General features: G+C 44.8%; 1 protein-coding gene across 1 annotated transcript in view; it reads left to right on the top strand.

The window, feature by feature from the left end:
• Nucleotides 1-20,029, top strand: part of LOC149361157 (acetylcholinesterase-like) — a 99,649-nt gene that overhangs the window by 29,778 nt on the left and 49,842 nt on the right. Inside the window, exons 5-8 of the mRNA XM_089572596.1 lie at nt 3,197-3,259; nt 3,728-3,864; nt 7,775-8,020; nt 15,334-15,430. Of these exons, the coding sequence (XP_089428722.1) occupies nt 3,197-3,259; nt 3,728-3,864; nt 7,775-8,020; nt 15,334-15,430 (543 nt within the window). The remainder of the gene's footprint in view (nt 1-3,196; nt 3,260-3,727; nt 3,865-7,774; nt 8,021-15,333; nt 15,431-20,029) is intronic.

A 20,029-nucleotide genomic window follows, 5' to 3' on the forward strand; every position in this document is an offset into this window, starting at 1 on the left:
TTTATTTTCAAGACTAGGTTCCGCGTCGCTTTCCATCGCCTCCTCTTGCTGAGGTGGCTGGGGTTTAGCTAGCGCACTTTCTAGTTTGCTCGTTAGCACCTCGATCTGCGCTTTTAGGGCTGCTATCTGGTTTCGTAACTCGGTTTCTACTGGGTTGGGTGTGGGTAGAGAGGAAGGTTTGGGAGGAGGAGGAGGAGAGGCGGTCCCACTCACCTGCTGCTTCCCGTTCTGGACTATGCTGGCCCAGGTCCTCTTTTGCTTGGGTTGATCGACTTCTATTCCCGCTTCCTCCCTTTTTCTTGTTTTTTTCCTCTTTTTCCTCTTTTTCTCCTGATTGCTGGGTTGTTGCTGCGCGTTCGTGCGGAATTTCGCCGTGCAGTCTCTTGACTTCCTGGCGTGTTCGCCGCTACACACCGCACATTTTGGTTTGCACACGTTAGGGGACCGCACCCCCTCCACAAACGGGGCCTGCGTTCCGCAGAGTCCGCAGTTTTCTTGTCTCGGTGTCGGGCAGGTATCTGGCCTATGTCCCACCGTGCCGCACAGGTTACACGCTGGTATGGTGCGGCGGTACGTTGCTACCGGTATCACTTGCGTGTTTTACGGTACAGCTCTGGGCCTGTACTTGCCTTCGAAGGTTATTCTGGCTTTGTTCGAAGTTCCGAACTTTCGGATCTCCAGGATGGTGCTCTTTCCGTGAAAGCTTTTCACCTTCCCTCGGAGGGTCTCGGTGGTTTCCAGATTGGCCACTGTGATGACTCCGTGAACCACGTTGTCTTCGCTCTGTTTTACGTGCCCGTGCAAACGGAGGTCTGCTCCTTCTTGCAGTTGTATCGCAAAGTCCCCGACCAGTTTGTCTGCCGCGTGGATGCTCGAGGTGCCCACGATGATCAGGTTTTGATCCGGGGATATTGTGAAGTAAAAGTTGTCCGCTTCGGCCTCCCCGACTCGCTGTCGTAGGGCTAGGCCTAGCTCACCGTGTTGTAAGTTCTTCAAGCTTGTCGCCGTTAATGGCTTGATGATTAGCACCAAATCGTCTGGCCTAAACCTGCAGATAAACTTGGGTTTCCATGCAGCTTTGACTTGCCTTGGGCCTCCGGCTGCGCGCTCATCGGATGCCTTGTCGGGTTGCGCATGGTGGCCTCCGTGGGCTGACGTGGCCTTCCCTTGCGCGCAGGCTTGGAGTTTCTGGGCTCTTTTTTCGAAAGCCCGGATCACATTAGCGTTGCAGGCTTGGTCCCGACTGGTCTGCGGCACAGTTGACCATGCCATGCCTTCCGGGTCGTAGTCGCGTTGCTGGTTTGCGCTTGCCATGTTGGCTTGGAGCGGCCTCCCCGCCGCCGCACGCCGGCGTTCAGCCGTGAACCTGCGTCGCGGCGCTATGGTGGATGGGAGGAAAAACGCCCAAAAAAAAAGTCAACAAATCGGCCCACCGGGTTGGGAGTGGTCTCCCTGCGTGCCGGCTGACTTGCTGGTCCTGTCAAGTCCAATATTGTCAGGATCCAACGCGTTGGTCCGCCGCCACGGTCGAAAATCGCCGGATGAAGACGGCGCTGTCCAATGCACAGCGCGAGAGTGTGGTGCAGTTTAGCACGAGGCGTGTTTGCTGCGGCGATAGCCTAGTCAGATCAAAATTCAAACAAATTGCACAGCGGCTCGTCTCGAGAGCCATTCCGGAGGCTCTAGATTCATGCTGGCTCACCACGACAGTGCCGTGTGTATGTACATAGTTTTGTTGATTATCTGTTTTGTTGAATGTTGTGTCAATGTCAGGCAATAAAGATAAAAAAAGCGGTGATAGCCTCGCTGAGTGACCGTTAAAGGAGATCTGTTTACGCAGACGCGAGTTCGACTCCCAGTCCTAGATATTAAATAAATTTCTTTCTCTTTTTCATGGTCTGACCTCTAACTTAGCTGAAGGCGGCGGTTGAATTTCTTTGGAGGAGAAATTCTAGAGGCCCGTGTACTGCGCGATGTCAGTGCACGTTAAAGAACCCCAGGTGGTCGAAATTTCCGGAGCCCTCCACTACGGCGTCCCTCATAGCCTTAGTCGCTTTGGGACGTTAAACCCCGTAGACCATAACTTAGCTCAAGGTCAAATTCACACCATTTTCGGCCATTTCACGTAATATGCCACTCGCTACGGGGTGCCCTCTACCTTTCTCATTTACACTGCATGTGCGTGGTAGGCACGAAGGATATCCATTGGAAGAGAGCGCAGCCGAAAGGGGCTTGATCTGCGAAAACCGGCTTGTCTGCTGGTATTGAAATTGAGGAGCCGCTGTCTTAAAAATGCGCATCACTGGCACCGTCTGAATAACAACTTCATTGCCCAGCATCTATACGCGGGATTCCGAGACATGTAACAACATGTCGGTTGCGCCGTGAATAAGCGAAGAGCAACATACAAAGAGTTCGGCGAATTCCTCAGGCTGTCGCCTGACGCAAAGGCTTCTGTACGGCTTACATGGAAGTAATAAAGAGCATATGGAATCAACGATGACAATACGGACAACGCATGCGTTGAGGTGCGAATGCGTTGGAGGTGATACGGATCCTAAACGACGTCTTGTCCGTCATGCGCGAGCAATACGCAAAGCAAATGGAGTCCATGCAGAAACAAGCGGAAAGCATATGGACTTCTGTATACTTAATGTATTACAGAGTCCGTCTTCTAATAATTTTGCATGTGTGGCTCACACAGAAGCCTTTCAGTAGAGATTGCTAGTGTTTCGAGGCAAGCTTTTCATCTAACCGTTACCAACCTGCCTAAATCGAGAGTCGGTGAGGTTTGAGAAGTGGAAGTCGCTGTGACGGAAAAGAGCTTTGAAACCTCGTTTTATAGTGTCGAAATCACTAGAATTTCCTGCGGCACAAATATGGAATTACGTTCATTCGGCTTTAAAAAATGACACAATTAGTGAATTGTGCGACTTCAAACATATAGTTCATACTAATTCTTAAAATGGCCCTTAGGCGCTGTGCGGCCAAATATGAAGTTAGCATTGGCTTTACATTGCTTGCCTTGAGCATCCTCGTCCTCGGGGTTCTATGTGTGCACTTTAACGAGTTATGTTCACAACGAACTTCCAATCAGGAGCATTGGGCACACTCAAGTAGGACTGCCGGTATACAACTGACAGAAGCGCCCAACAGTACTGAAGCTTATGCTTTGCGCTCTAATGCGTTCTTGCAGGTCTCCGATAAGAAAGTTACCGCTGGGCAGCCTCCACACGACATGAGTGCCAGGAAGGAGCAGGTAACAAAGACAGCATCTCGTGCTTCTTACTTTCGTCCTCACCGATTCTAAGGCCCCGGTATAAGACACCATCAGACTGCTGTCTGCAGAATAGGGCAATAAACCAGCCGAATAGTATTTCGGCACAGGAAACCGTTGGCGTTGCGGCTAAGACAATTCTGATTTGTATTGACTGGCAAAATTAGTTAACAAATCATATCCTACACTAATTAGATTACTTACTTGCAGCGGTATTACCATGGTACGTAAAACACACTGGCTGACCTTTGATCCTATGTTCTTTCGATTTCTTACTGTATCCAAAATTTCTTCTCTAGACAATATAAACGCAACCTTCAGCTACATTTTAAACTATCAGCATGTTGTTTAAATACAACCCGTTGTTAATGCTTCGCGGAAACCACCCACACAGTGGTGTACATGTATGCAATGCCTTCGAACAAATTCCGTCGTCTTTTTCTTCGGTAGGGCCCCGACGGCGGGGCCCCAGTAGCTCCCGACAAGATGACGCAACCTGGCGCTCTTCAGATCAGTAACGTCATGAAAGAAGTCGCCAAGGCAGCGCCGCTGCGGGCTGGCGCACCTGTCGCTGATGCGGATGTCGGGTGAGCATCGTTTTGCCGCAAAAGACACTCCTCCTGGTGGTGGTCCCCAGAAGAGACCTTTCCGGTGTCTTATAGCAGTCTGTTCTACCAAGCTGCTTCTCTTTATGTGCTCTTTAATGAGGCTTCAATCGGGAACACGTAATGCTGTCAGCGCTGCAAGGGAAAAGTGCTATGTGCTGTCCTCCACTATCAAAATCGATCACAGTGCTGTTGTGTTCAGTCTTGCAATGTTCCCTGTAGTACGTGGCAACTTTTCAGCGAAAATGCGGGTGTTACGAGGGTAACAACACCTACACTAGCGGTATTCCTTACGGAAATATGCATTCCAAACCTCACCATGAAAGTTAAGTTTGCTAAAATTTACCTAAATATCAGATCTGTGTAGCTATCAACGCTTGACCGAGTAGCGAAAGACAAAAGGGTAAGGAATACTAAATCTGAATGTTAATTTCCATAAAATCTCCAGCGTTAGAGCGCAGCTAACAGGGAAAAAGAAAACGACGCGGCGTATGCCCACGAAAATGACTCACCTAGCAAAAGTGTCCGCCCTATCGAGTTTTCAGCCGATGACTGCCTTTCCCGCTACCTGAGCACCGCGTAACCCAGTGCGAGACGGCGCGGGGCTACTATTCTACACAAGAGATTATATGCCCTACGTAAAGTATCTTTTCGGTTTTCCTAACATTAAAAGCACTGCAAACAACCGGCCGCCCATGTGCTGATATGTCTACGCTACTGGCGCTATCAGCATGTTGGCGGAAATTCCTACAGGCTTGGAAATCTAAGACGCCCGCAAAGTTCTGGCTGCCCGTATCACTCGACCAATTAAGACTTTTTCTTTAGTGCGTGTGTTGTGCGCTGACTGCATTGTGCACTGACATCCTTCAAGTAAGCTGTTCAAAGTAAAAGTCTCATAGGCTACCAGGATTCCGCGGGACATATTAAACAGCAGCGGGTAGCTTGGCAACATTCGCGCTCAAGAGAGATTGCCTCGCAGGTCTACTGCAATGCAACACAAAGCGTTCCTCGCCTCCCTACCCCCTTTCCCTGTGATTTCGGGCCCCCCGGCTCTATTGTTTCTGTCGTGCTTAGCGTTCGCTGATAGGGCATGCCGCTGAGCTCGGAAATGTAAAAGAACAAACTTGCCACGACAGCAACGTTGTCGACTTAGTGATGACAAATCCCGGGGGTGCTTGTTTTCAAATGACCGCGTGGAAGCTTGGCACAAAATGGATGGCTTAGCAGTCCGCTGAGTTTTCAGTGGCCACGCAAAGCTAACAGAGCATCGCAGCCAGTCAAAACGGTTAGGAACTGCCGCCCGCGTCGCCTTAACGCGAATTATTTCTGTGCTATCGCATTCAGACTGGACGGAAGAGAGTACGTTTGAGGAGGGTAAATTGAACGCGTATTCCACGTAGTTTGCTGGCGTACCTTCCCTTTAGGTATCAGCTGCTCACAAAATAAGACAAGATTCGCGTGCAAGACCGCACGCTATGTACATCCCCGCCAGGAGCAGTGTACACAGAAGAGGGCACGACCTAAGACCAAATACATTCCAGTATACAAGGCGAACTTACTCATTTGAGCCACGCGCCCTGCCCATTTAGAACCTGCCTGTCACACTATGTGGTTGCAGCCTGCATCTCTCGCAGTTACAATGAAAGGTGTTTGGAAAAAATGTAAATGTACGCACTCGCAAGTTTAATGTAAACACGAATAATTGCCTTTACTTTCGCAACGCTCTCTCTTATGTTGGTTTATGTTGAAATAACTCTTAAGTTTTGACTGTCATAGACAAAAGACGGCTGCAGTGGGCTTTTTGAGATTCGCGTCCACAAGGGTAGACATAGCGCATTAATTCTCAAAGGCTCCAAATGCCGTTTTCTTCACCCGATATGCTATTTTGGTGAGCAAGTACTCTACTACATGTCGTTAATAGCTCCAGATATCAAAAGTCATTCATCTGAAAGCAGGAATTTGGATGATTTTTAAGATCTGAAGAGTTGTTTTGTGTAGACAGCCAGGGGAGATTTTTTTGACGGTGACTTTTGCAGTAATAAAAGAGAGGGGACTTCAAGCGAGGGACATTATGAGCACTAAGATAGAAAAAGAGCGCAACATAGGAGGAGGATGAAGCTCTTACGCGAGGATTTCTGAAAGTGGACATCTGGTTCTTGTCTGTTTGGAAAGCTTTCTTAACTTCGCTACACCCGTCGTGAGCACAGGTGAAGTTGACACAGTTGAAAGGGGGAGTGGTGCGCTAAAAATCTCACGCCGGCTCTGGAAGTCTTAAAGTTACCTTCCAATGCCAAGTATGAGGGGCGTCGACACGCTAAGCATTTTATTCTTCTTATATTTTATCCGCATCGGCTGACTTCGGTTTTCATTAATTTGCGCTCTACAATAATTGGTTGCCATATCTCTTAATGAACAATCACTACTGCTGAAAAAAAAATTCTTTACATTTGCTCGCCTTTCAAATTGATATTATTGGTAGAGTAGTCGCTTGCAATAAAGCACCCCTAAAGAAGCGCTGCCGGTCAACCAGTGAAATCCCTCAGACGGTTTCAAAGAGGCCTCAGAGATGTCTTGTAGCCGACAAGCCAGTGCGCTATGGTGGGTTCACTCAGTCGCCCCACTGAAGTCTCCGAGCCAGAAAGAGTGCGAACGTGAAGGCTGCCCGTCAAACGGCGTTATTCAGTACAGGAAATGGGAAATCATTTTCTCTCTATTCTCGAAAAAGGAACAGTTATCTATTTCACAATTAGTGTTATAAAGAATGATTCTCTGCGCCGCATTCTGTTGTGAACAAACAGTGCATAACAATGAGTTGTAGAACAGAAATAAACGTTGCGCTGATTTTGTAAAAGCGGCAGCTTTGGGGCGTGATGTCCCCTATGTGGCCGCAACGAAAATGCGGGAAAACATAAATAACTTTCCATTAACAGACAATATCCAGTAATGGTAACTGAACAAAACATGACACCAAGGAGGTTACTTGCATAGTTTGACAGAACACAATGTAGCCCTCTGTTTTTTTTTTTCTGTAGAAATACAATGTGCTAAAGGTCTCAGAAGGAAACTCTAAAGAAAAGCGGCCGTGATGATTGTTTTGAAATGTGTATCAAATTATACCGTTTTTCGCTATATTTGAAACCCAGCATATTTTTACACACAACTAAAGCATGCCAAACTAGAAGCACGAAATTTCTCTCACGGTATTAGAACGAAACGATAAAAAGCGAGCAACTGTTCAGCCTCAAATTCTGAGTCCTTCTTCTCCCGTTACTGCTTTGAAATGCGCCCTGTATGGAACGCATGAGCTTTGAACATGATTGCAATTTTTTTCTGCAATATGCCGAGAGCCAAAACAGTTCTTTCCACTGACTGGCACAGAATAGTTTGCAGGAAAGAATTAAAAAATATATATTACGAGGGTTTCTGCGCTCATCCTAAGTTGCAATTTCGCTGAGTCGTAAAAAATATGCTTTCATACCGCTCGTGATATCCGATATTTTGCAAAAATTTCAGCGTTTCTCTCAAAACTGAGGTTAATTGCTTTCTGTAGACACACTTGGGCATCACTTATGACAATTTCATCGAAACCAAAAAATGTAATGGGATCCCGATGACAGCCGTTATATGCACGCACTCAGCTAATAAGATGAGAACGTTTCCTTCCTGGTGACTCCTGTGGGAAGAGCTGGCAACTCTGGCGATTTATCACACCTGCACAAAGTACAGTTACAGCAGTCGTAGCCACAGACAGGGCGTTTTCAGTGCAGCGCACTTATCTGCTTTCTACGCAATTAATTTCGTCCACACTGGTAAGGAGAATAGGCTGCCACCACAAGAAAACTACGATCTTCCCTGCCACTGTAATTCGTTACCCCTTGAAAAAAACATGCAGTGCAGCGGACGAGGAGAGCCGGCAGCGTCTGTTCGGCGCGGCAGCCCTCTCCGTGCTCGCGCTGAGCGCGATGGGCGCCGTGCTCGTGCTCATGTTCCTGCTGCAAGCGTGGGACAAGGAGGTGCGCCTGCACGTTCCCAGCCTGGGCGTCTTCCTGGGCACGCGTGGCTTCGTCGAGAACTCGCCCGTGTACATCTTCCGTGCCATCCCTTTCGCCCGCGGAACCAGCGGACACCAGCGCTTCTCGTGAGTGCACGCATGCGCCAGGAGGCACTAGAGGGAACCAGTACGAAGATGACACATGTGCAGTGTGTGGTAGATCTGTGAAAGCAATTGAGCACCTCATACTCAAATGTGATGGCATCCATCCGGATGTCGATGCAGGCACAGTCACTCTTCCTGAGGCCCTAGGGTTTAAAGATAACAATGGTCACGTAAATAAATCTGCAGTGTAAGTTAGCAAAAAGCGATTGGAGGATTGGTGGCTGAAAAGCAGAGACGTGACATAAGGTCAGAAGTGTAGGAAACCGTAGTGAAGGAAGATGGCGAATCTTAATGAGAGTTAACAGCACAGTTGGATAAAAATAATGTAAGAAAAGGGGAACATGGTGGCAATTGCCACCACCCCGTTTCAAAGGGGGCGCTCCTATCCATCTATCCATCCATCCATGCCCCGTCGGTGTTCCGTCTTTGCGTAGCGTAAAACGTAGAGAAAGTAGCAGCTGAACGCAAAGTAAATGTTCTGTTGTAGCCACAACAGCACCTTGCAGAGAAGAACGCCTGCCTATAAGGTAAAGCGACGTTGTACCCCAAACGAAAGCTGCAGGGAGCGTCTCACCTTTCGGATCATCTCGACCCTAAACACGCCCCCTCGCTAAATGTGGAACTTCCTTCCCCGAGTTTACCTGTCCCTAAGTGCAGTTCGAGCGCGATCTGCTCCTCTCGCGTGCCACTATGCTGAAAATTATTTTGAACTTCGTGTGCATCATATTAGATGAAGCAATACAATTTTGAATCTTTGATTCATCCGCCATAGGCGATACCTTTTCAGCTAAATTCTTTGTTTATCAGCAAAGAGAGCACGGCCTCATATTCGGGATAACCGTGTTTTGAATGAAAAAAAAATGGGAAACTACATCGGAAGCGGCAATCCATAGGTGTATGAAATCTGTTATGCAATGCATACACAGAAACGCCAGACGCAGGTCTTCTGCCAAACTTAATTTTAATGCTTTTAACTTTCGAAAGTTTTCAGAGAAATTACAGCTTTTTATTCGATGTTCCACAAAATTAAACAATTATCTTTATAATCTATCAGGCAATTAAGAAACTAAAGGCATATATAGAGCATATTTAAAAGCCGCCGCGGTGGCTCCGTGGTTATGATGCTCGGCTGCTGACCCAAAAGACGCGGGTTCGATCCCGGCCGCGGCGGCAGAATTTCTGTGGAGGAGAAATTCTAGAGGCCCCCGTGTACTGTGCGATGTCAGTGCACGTTAAAGAACCCCAGGTGGTCGAAATTTCCGCCCTCCACTACGGCGTCTCTCATAGCCTTAGTCGCTTTGGGACGTTAAACCCCATAAACCAAACCAAACCAAACCAGAGAATATTAAATACAACGCAATATATTATAACAAGCACTTTCTCTTGTTGTGCAACCAGAAGACAAGACAAAATGCAGATAAGCTGATGAAAAGTGATCTTCTTCTGCTTGATAAAGCGATCATCAATTTAAATGGTTCCGAACGCTATAAGTTTGCTGAAATTAGTGCTCATTCACAAAGAAGCCATTGACGCACTTGATGGCATTAAACAACGACACGTGTTTGCTGAAAGGCAGTCAGAAAAGACACTATTGATTTTCTAGCAAACTGGGTAATTGTGCCAAGAAGGTATGCAATACTACAGTGCACTCTGTTGGCTCAGAACTCATGTTCAGATCTGTACAAGGCAACTACGTCAAAAATTCGTCCTCTTTGGGAAAAGACAGCAATCCACCGCCTTACCTGTCCAGTACTTCCTGCAATAACGGCATAGACACGAATTAGATGTACGAACTAGCAGACATTCAGAGCAACGCCACTGCCAGTTATTGAAATAAAGTTAAGGCGCCGAGGACCTAATATAGATTTATACAGTTGAAGGAATAAGGACGCTAATGATGGAGGCAGCGGCGCAGTGGAAATGGATATCCCACCTACAAAGAAAGCGCAAAGAAATCCTTAGAAACAGAGCTAAGGGGATGGCAGCAGTAAGGGTGAGACAATGAACATCTATTTAAGAACGGTAGACAGATTGTGCTATAGAAACTTACCACCCTCTACGAGCAATCCCTCTTGAGCCCCGTGTACCGGAATTATCAAAAAACGCTTATATTATCTTCATTCATCAGAAAGGGGACGTGACTGACTTGAATAAGTACGGACCGATCAGGTAACTTCTCATCACCTACACGGTATTCACTACGATAATGGCTAATACAATCAGGTCAGTATTAGATTTCAATCGATTAAAGGACCAAGTTAGATTTTGGAAACGATACTCGACAATAAAACTTATTCACACTACCAATCATATGTTAAACAAATGCGCAGACTATAACCAGCTCTAAATATAGCCTTCAGATATTAACGAAAATGCCTTTGGTTCAGTCGTAATTCTAACAATCATGATGGCCTTACAATAAAAGGGTATGCAAGAGCCATATGTCAAATTACTGGAAGACGTCTTTAACTCGGAGCAGCCACCGTATTCCACGATAAAAAAACAATAAATCCCAATAAGAAAGGGTGTCAAGCAGGCAGGCACTATATCTCCAACACTATTCGTTGCCTGTTTACTAAAGGCATCTAGAGTTCAGGATTAGGAAGAGTTTGGGTAAGAGTTGATGAATATACCTGACTAATACGCGATTCGCTGGGGACATTCCCTTGCTTAAATAACTCGTCGAATGAGTTGGGAAAACAGTTAATGGGCAATACCTGATTAATGCGGGAGTCGCTGGTGACATTCCCTTGCTAAATTACTCGCGGAATGAATTGCAACGAAAGATAAGTGACCTAGATTGGTAAAGCAAAACGATGGGCCTAAAATGCATATGCAGAAAGCTAATAAATATTCTAGTCTTGGAAGGGAACAGCAGTTTGCGACAAATATCGAAGCGTTGGAAGTGGTATGTCTACTTAGGTAAAGTAGGTAGAACATATCCTCGTCATTATAATGGAATCGCAAGGAGTATAAGAATGCGATAAAATGCTTTTGGCAGGATCTCAGAGATCACGAATGGCAGTTTACGTAGTGTCCCTAGGGGAACTCATACATGCGACACAGTCTTCTATACTAACGAAAAGGGTTGAATCTTAACTGAGTACCGCACAGTGAGCTATTAAAAGCAAAATGACAGATATAACCTTAAGCGGGGTTCAGTCGCTGAGGTACTATAGTAGAGTTTATTTTCATAACCTTGTCGTTTGTTGCGCAATGTAAGAAACATGATCAGGAAGTTTTTGCCATCTTATTCTCTTTGTTTCCTTAAACCAAAGCGTAAAGCTTCGAAGGTAAATATCTGGCTGATGCGAGGGTATAGTCCGAAATTTATTATTTTCTGCAATTAGAGTCCATTGAAATACAATGAAATGTTAATAACCTCGTTTCGGCAAACAGTGACAAGAGGCTTTTGACAAAGCCATCCAAATGTTCAGTTCCTTTCCTAAGTGATATATGGTTGGGCCATCTGTACTGACTCAGATCTTTGAACTACCTTCGATTATGTTTGAGCAAGCAGGACTTATTTAATTGGGGCATCAAGCTGCGTTCTCCATTGCCTACATCGGGATACGCTGGGGCTTATGACGGTGTTTTGCGGACTAGAATATTCAAAATTCATGGTCACTTTGACGATCTAAAGTGCGCGAGGCGAAAGCCTTTCCAAGCAACTTTGGCCGCACGGCCGTAGGCACACACGAGGCGGCTATGGGGCGACTTGGATTGGCCAGTCATAACCAATAAGTCATGACTAGGCATGACTAACTAGTCATTATTGGTTAATGACTAACTATTCATGACTAGTTAGTCGTTAACCAATCATGAATAGTTAGTCATAAACCAATTAGTCATGACTAGAGACCGGATTTTAGGCAAATGCCTATTTTTTTCAACGCTTCGTAGGCGCACCATTTTTACATATGAGCACGAAATAGGTGTTGACAATATGTTTAATACTCTTTTTATAGTGCCTATAAATGCCTGTTTTGGGTGTCAGTGCCTATAAGTGCCTATTTCCCACGTCGGTGCCAAAAATGCCCTATTTTACAGAAAAGGGGCCTGAAATACGCTGAAATACGCGACGCATAAATTTGAGGCAATCAACCTGGAGATGGTCCTTGCCTGCTACTGCTTCCATTGCTTTAACAATGATTTCTAGATGGATGATGTTTATTTTACCATTGATCCTCGTGGATGTACGTAGGCCCGTGCAGAACTATGATTCTTTTCGGCATATTCCGCATCAAGCAGCACTGTGTGTAACATTTTCTAGCATCTCGTATTTATGGTTTCCAGACCCTTCTAATGGCAAGCCCCATTTGATAGTCGCGTGGCTCCAGGCACGTGAAGCTAAAACTATGAAACACTGCTTACACAAATGACAACAGATTTGTTAATGTTTAAGCATCGTCATGCCTGCAATAAATAAGTTCAATTCCTGTGTAAGCGAAGACTGAACTCATTTGTCAGATGCTTTGAATCGGCAATTTTTCTATCAATTTCTAAACACATCGCCTCCTGTTAAGGTGTTCATTGTTTCTACTTTTGTACGCGACAAGCGAATTGCTTGTTTCGAGGTATACCAAAGTGTTTTAAAGGGTTGGTGACCGTCCCTTTTGCTCTGCTGAAGTATGTGTATTGTACGAAAAGTTGCGCGACAGTCTTAAACAGAATGGCTTCTAATGTTCGCACCTTGCTTAAGGTCCCAAATTATTCCTGCTGTGCTTTTGTTTATCTTACGGCAGATATTGCGCGCTGAAGTTCGGAACTGTGTGCACTTTTGATAAAGTTTATAGAGCCTATTTTTCTCCGTTAGGTGCCTAAAACGCAATTTTAGCCGCCTATTTATGGCGCCAAAAATGTGCTTTTTAGTGCCTAAAAATCCGGCCTCTAGTCATGACTAAGTAGTCATATACCTGTCATCAACTACACTGTGTTTAAAAAATAAACACAGAAAAAAGGTGTGTTTATTTTTTAAAGACAGCCCACATCTTATGCCCAGCAGAGCAGTTTGAGCAGACCTTCTCGACTGCAGTGTGTAGCACTGGTTACGAAGGGTGATTTTTTTTACATTTAGAGGCGATTGTTATAAACCTGTCAGAGATATGTTGTTGCGATCGGTGAAGGTGAATCTTACAGCAAGGCGGATATTATCTGCTGATATGTATAAACCTTTCATTTTTATTTTATGGCGCTAGGTTATTTGCTAAACTAAAGGTCGTCAACCTTAAAGGAGGGTGAGGGGGGGTAGCTATTCCTAAATAATCTTAATCGTCAATGCGGTTCCAATATCGAATGCTAAGAACACACGTTTCAAAGCTCATTGGTTCGGCCTTCCCGCATTGCATATTAAAAAAAAACAAAAGGCGCGTCACAGAAATGCAATTCATTTCTTCTGCATTATAAACTACTCTAGCAGCGTCCGTATTTCATGCGTAAAAAATACGAGCACTGCAATTTTATAAATATGCAATGCAAAAATCGCAGTCTCAACGTGCTTTCAAACGGTTAATTTTATGCACGATATTTCGAACCATGTTGCCAAATTTAAAAAAAAAATGGAAAGGGGCCTCAATATCAATGTTAGCGGCTTTCAAATTCGCAGTATAATCTTGCCTGCCAAAATTTAAAATGCACAAGTTGATTACCTAATTTAAGTCAACAATAGTCCAATTATTGATCTATAGCAAGTACACAAGTCCGCTTTCTTAATCCAACGTCACAGACCGCACCGTTTATCTCTCACAGGTTCTAAATTTTTAAAATTTGGAGATTAGAAGATAAACTCTAGATAGTATTTTTTCAGGGCACAAAGTGGTCTTATTGGCCTAAAGAAAACTCTGTGCAGCCGTCGTTGATAGACAGGCGCTGAAATAGCAAAATTCTCTTTCCTCTGTTTCTTTTCCGGTCTAAACTCCGAATAGCACCAGTGCATATAAAGGAATGCGAAAAATCTGCTAGGGCAAGCATTAAGTTCGCTAACAACACTACGGCTACGTTCATTCGCCAGTCCGGACTGATATTTTATCAGTCCGGACTGGCGAATGAACGTAGCCGTAGTGTTGTTAGCGAATACAGTAAAGTCTTCTGCATATCACTGCGTCTGTACTAGAACTCGTGCCGGGAATTTTCATGCCCCATATATTTAAAACGATGACTGTGTTCTGAGAAGCTATTACCATATGGCAATGAGCTGGTGTAACGGTGAGATACGATTTTATTGGTTTCCACGTACCTACCTCCAAGAATAGAGAGGCGCATTTATAGGCGTGAGGTTACTTGCATTTATACAATTTACCCTGCTATTCTAAACTCATAAAGAAGATTTCGTAATGAATTCGTTAGTTCGCTAGTTTCGTTTTGTTCATTTCGTTAGTTTCTAATTGATCTATGGCGCGAGTATGGCCAGTGACGTTTTATGTACTGATGAATGCATCGGGTTAAGTTTTTAATTCTCTAAAAACACTGACTGGCATGTTCTTTTCAGAACAGCGAAAGCAAGAACTTTTCTGCAATAAATGCTTGGGCAATTGGTCCTTGACCCCACCTTGAGGAAACGACAATACCTTGTGACATGGGGTTCTATAGCCACAGATGCCCTTGCGCCGTAAATATTCATTACCATCATCATGCAACTGTGAAATTTGCCTCTGTCCAATGTCATTTAGAGTGTGCAGGTTTAATCATGACCCGTTTTCTCTATACGTGCAGCAAGTACAGAGAACTGTTTTATGGTGTATCCGAAGTTTAGCAGTTATAAATCAAAATGAAGGCATTTCACTTCCGTCCTTAGTTCTGCATGCCCAGTCTGTAGATTTAAATTGCGTGAAACTGAAACGAAGTAGCAAAGACGGCAATATTCAATAAATTCTTAAAAAACACCTTATAGTCAAGCTGATTAAAAAATTAGTCAAGGGTTCAGAATTTTCGCAACTGTGTACTGGGATAGTTTTTACCTCAGGAGTAGTGCGGTAATAGATATATGTATGGGTATAGTCATATGTCATTTCCCTATTTCCATGCACCTTGCTTTGGCGCTGGTTGTAGAAAGCGTGCAATTTCTTGAACGTTATGGGCATGCTACAATAAACAGGAGCGAAATAAGTGCTCTAATCGAAAATACGTAAAAGCGATTTATAGCTACAAGGTCACATTTACTATCTGGATTCTTATTTAACATTTTTGGTGTGCTTGAATAAATCTGCGAGCCAACTCTCCCCCAGATGTTTCACTCAAACTTACGATGTAATTTTTATTGATGCGCTCTCTTCCCCTCTTTTCCGCATGTATTGCAGAATAGCCACGGCGGCCACCAAGAATGGCGATGCCGAAACCGATGCGCGGATGTCCCAACCTGGCTGTATCCAGATGCCCTATGTGGCCAAAGGAAAGGTAAAATATATTGCGATGATTTCTGCAAACGGCAATTACTGTGCGAATAGACATTCTCCAATGCATAACTGGCTCGAGCAAAGAGAAATTAAAACTGCCACTGTCATCCCACACTATGGCGCCTAATAAACGCACATTAGATCCATTCAACCACGCGTGCCCAAGACAATGCGCGGTATGCATTTCCACTTCTTGCTGTTCCTTATTCAGACTCCTTCGCTATTCAAGCCCTGTTCCCCACTGAAGTCTTCTTCATCATTCTAGTCCTCTTAAAATTTCGCTGACTGCGTGGTTCAGCTGTCGACTTAGAGTGAGGCATTTTTCGCGCATTTTCTTCATTTTGTAAAAGGCATTAACCAAGCACTTCTTCACAGTTTTCTAATATGTGTCATCATAGACTGTGATCCCTTCAATGGAATAAGAGACGCCATTTTCTACTGGAGCACTACGAGCTTCCGCACTAGTTTGACAACCACTGGATGGAATTTGGCTGCTTTTGCTGGACATCAAAAAAAAAACTGGGCATATTAACAGCACTCTTAACGATATTACACTCTTAGGAAAAAGAGGCTGACGGGGGGCGAGAGGTTAGTCTTTTTGAGGACTAACTGACCTGCCAATGGCATTCGTTCTTTTCGGGATTAACTGCAAAGGGTGTAACTGTTGGTCCATTTGGAAAGGGGTGCAACAGTTAGTCCCCAGGAGCAGACGTTTAATGAAAAAATGCAAACGACGCGTGATTTCGACAGTAATTTATTTATTTATTTATTTAAACATACTGCAGTCATTGAAGACCAAGCAGGAGAGCAATACAGGTCATAAGTAAACGCAATTCAGCGCCACCATTAGCAAGCAATCACAAAAAAGCAACAAAAGCTATCATAAGCAATCAAAGGGTATGAAACACGCTGCATGCAGTGCAAACACAGAAAAAGAAGAAAAAAAGAAATGAATCAGCAACAGCGAAGAGTACCATCAACCCAGAGCTTTTCGGACACGTTCTTCGAAAACTTTTACATAATGCGCGGAAAAAATTTCTATTGGGAGTGCATTCCATTGGGAGACAGCGCGTGGAAAAAATGAGTTCTTAAACCTGTTAGTACGCGCAAAGGTTGGTTGCAGGTTGTAAAGATGGGAGTGCCGAGTCTGACGACCCTCACGTGGATGAATGAACAATCGCACGTTGATACCAAGTTGGTGATTGCAAAGCCGATACAGAAACCGCAGCCTGGAAATCTTTCTTCTGCTTTCTAAGGTCAAAATGTTGTTAGCACTCATTAGAGACAATGGTGAATCTAATCTGCGGTATGAATTGAATATGAAACGAACTGCCTTTCTCTGCACCATTTCTAGTTTATTTACGTCTTTTTTCAAGTGAGGGTCCCATACTGTACAGCCATACTCCAGCTGAGGTCGGATAAGGGTATTGTATGCAAGCAGCTTAACATTGGAAGGGGCCGACCTTAATGTGAAACGAAGAAACCCTAGTTTTCTAAGGACTGATGTACAGATTTTATTAATATGGCTGGTCCAGCTCAAGTTGTTAGTTATCGTAACACCTAAGTATTTACACTCGTTGACCTCAACTATTGGATATTCGCTGATTTTGTACAAAAACTGAGCCGGAGATTTCTTGTTTGTTACCTGAAGAAGGACAGATTTTTCTCTGTTTAATTCCATAGACCAAAGATTACACCACTGGTGCACGCTGCAATTTACAGCGGCATAGTTTCCGACATAACACGACATACATAACACGATAAAGGAAACAGAAATAAACAAACATGGAAACGCCAGTATTCGAACTGAGAACCTTTGGATTATGAGCCGAGCGCGGATATGACAAGACCACCCCAGCAGACGGTACAAGGCAGAAAATAAAAGCCTTATATGCGAAACACACACATTGTCGGTCTTTACCGCTCAAATTGTCATCAAACGTATTGCTGTTTAGGGCACAGTATAATGGTTTTGGGGTCATATGCTTTTGCAACAAGCTGCGGTAAGCTTTAATGCGCACTCACAATGGTCTAAATCGCGTTTTGGCCAAAAAAGAAGTGCTGAACCGTGCCCACTCCACAACTGTGGCTTAATGTGTGGCTGAATTACGGCCAGTACTCCACAACCACAGCAGTTGTTTTCTTTTCGCTCATTTTTTTTGCTTCCTTATAAGGTGCTCTTATTTCTTGCATTTGTCAGCTGCACATTGCAGCCTGTTAAAAACAACTATAGAAAGGGATGATTCACTCCGATTTTTGTTACTGGCGGGTAGCGGTGACAGGGAATTGACTGCTTGCCACTCACTGATTCGCGAAGTGTCGCCGATACTTACACAGCATCACATAAACTCCTAAACAAGCGGAAACGATATGAAACCACGTGTACTTGCTCAATCCTAACCTTTGCAACTCACGTTCGACACGTATTGAAGCTCGTAGTATTTGTTTATGCACTTGCACAGCTGCCAGCCGTTTCGGTGGCACGAAGCCTTTTTCTCACGCCAGAGGGTGTCCGCTTCGTCACAGGCGGCGGCGGTGCTCTCACTGGCTTTAGACGATGCCCTGCGCTTCAAAAATCAAGTACTATTGCAGTCGGGGTTTTCTTCGCGTGCTATTATGCGCGATTCGCCCCCCGTTAGTCTCTTTCTCAGCCGTTAGTCCGTTGAGTTTGCGCACGGCGCGCTTTTGTGGCAAGAAGAGTGTCGTGTGCAAATTTAGGGACTAACGAGCCGGTTTGAGGACTAAACCTGTCCTTACTCCCCCCTGGGCGGGTTTTTTTCGTAGAGTGTAGGGCGCTGGCAAAGTAAGGGATTTTAAATTTACTGAGTTCCTGCACATCAGTGAAGGGAACATAAGCGGAAACTGTACAGCAGGCTTTAATTCCTTGTTTCTACGAAACCTCACCTGGCGAAAAAAAGTCGCAAATGGAATGTAAAAAAACTGCAGCGGACACTTTACCTCCGCCTAATAGTGTTAATGGCGTAATGCCCGTATAAGCGGCATTGGTGAATCTCTTTTTAATTCATTAATTGCTGCGAGTCGTCATATCACTCTTGGCGACCTGATGCAGCGGTTAAGCGAGGCGCCACTACCCTGCGATGACAGGTGCTGGGCTTGTGATACCCAGGTTGCTCTTCCCGAGCAACTTCTCTTGACCGATCATTAGTTTATTTGCCCGTACCGCACTGGCCAATTTTCTCAGTCTTCTGGGCAGGCGTGATCTCGTTGGGCCACGTGTAGATTTTTCGCTGAGGGCCAGCGGCATGAACAACGATGACTGCACCTGCTAGAGGGGACCCTTAACGCTATGGCGTTAAAATAAGCAATTGCCAAATAGAAGCGTTTATTGGAGTGTATTTGTTTTACCCACGCCGTCATAAGTACGCGTTGCAGATATAAATTGTGAAAAAGTAGTCGAGAGTTCCACGGAAGTCGTCTGGTTAGGCCTTCCCAGTAAAAAAATACCACAGAACCGGTCCCAAATACAACAGAAATTTTTGTCGTTCCATCGTTACGGCAGAGTTTTCTGTAGTATTGCGAAGTTGTCTGCAGTTGCGACAGAACTGGCTCTGTCGTTACTTCAGACCATTCAATAATACAGGAAATCCTGTTACTACAGGAGTTTCTGTTTTCATGCCCCATAATACTGCAAGAAAATGTGTTATGAGAACACAAAATTCTCTGCTGTGTTTTTCAGTAGGGTGGTGGTCCGAAGAAAGGAAGCATTCACTGACCGTGTGACCTCGTGAAGTCTCCCTTCGTTTCGCAGCATTCGCCACCTAAAGCACGTTCATGATATTGTTTAGTTCACACCCGCTTAATATACATTCTGAGGAATGGAATTAAGGACTGTTAACCAATATTTCAGTGACCCTCTTGACCCGATGGGCATTACAGAAGCTAGTAGGGCTTGACAAAAAAAAATGGGGAGCGGAGGCGAAGAACTGGGGCACATGACATTGTAAGTTATGAAGACAAAGGAGGTGCACAATACAGGAATCGCAAAATGAATAATAACAATTGCAAGCAAAACAGATTACACGCCTGAGTAGCAAATTATTAGATGCCAGAAGCACAGAGCAAGGAGGAATCGGAAAACTAGTCAAAAAGCACTGACGCTAAATATATAGCATACCAGAAGTAACGCGCAATATTTTTGGCTTAATGAAGCCAAAAAGGAATCAGATATGAATTCGCAGACAACGCACAACATGACTGCTGGAAGACAAAAGTACACGACTTGACCTGCAAGAGAATGTGGCTAAAAGAAATTATTAGAATCAACCGGCATTGCAGTGTGCACGCAGGTTTATTTTGCATTCCTCGTCCTTATCGGTAAACACCAGTGTCCTCTGCAGGAACTTCCACTCCGATGATGTTTTAGGTTTGAAGGAATTTTATTAAGAAGGAATTAGTAAAAGGACACTTCTTACTTTACAACGACCCTGCCGCGGTGGCTCGGTGGTTACGGCGCACGGTTGCTGGCCCGAAAGACGCGGGTTCGATGCCGGCCGCGGCGGCCGAATTTCGATGAAGGCGAAATTCTAGAGGCCCATGTACTGTGCGATATCAATGCACGTTAAAGAACCCCAGGTGGTCA

Source organism: Amblyomma mixtum, chromosome 2, assembly GCF_055824585.1.
Source record: "Amblyomma mixtum isolate Tamu chromosome 2, ASM5582458v1, whole genome shotgun sequence".
Classification (NCBI taxonomy): Eukaryota; Metazoa; Arthropoda; class Arachnida; order Ixodida; family Ixodidae; genus Amblyomma; species Amblyomma mixtum.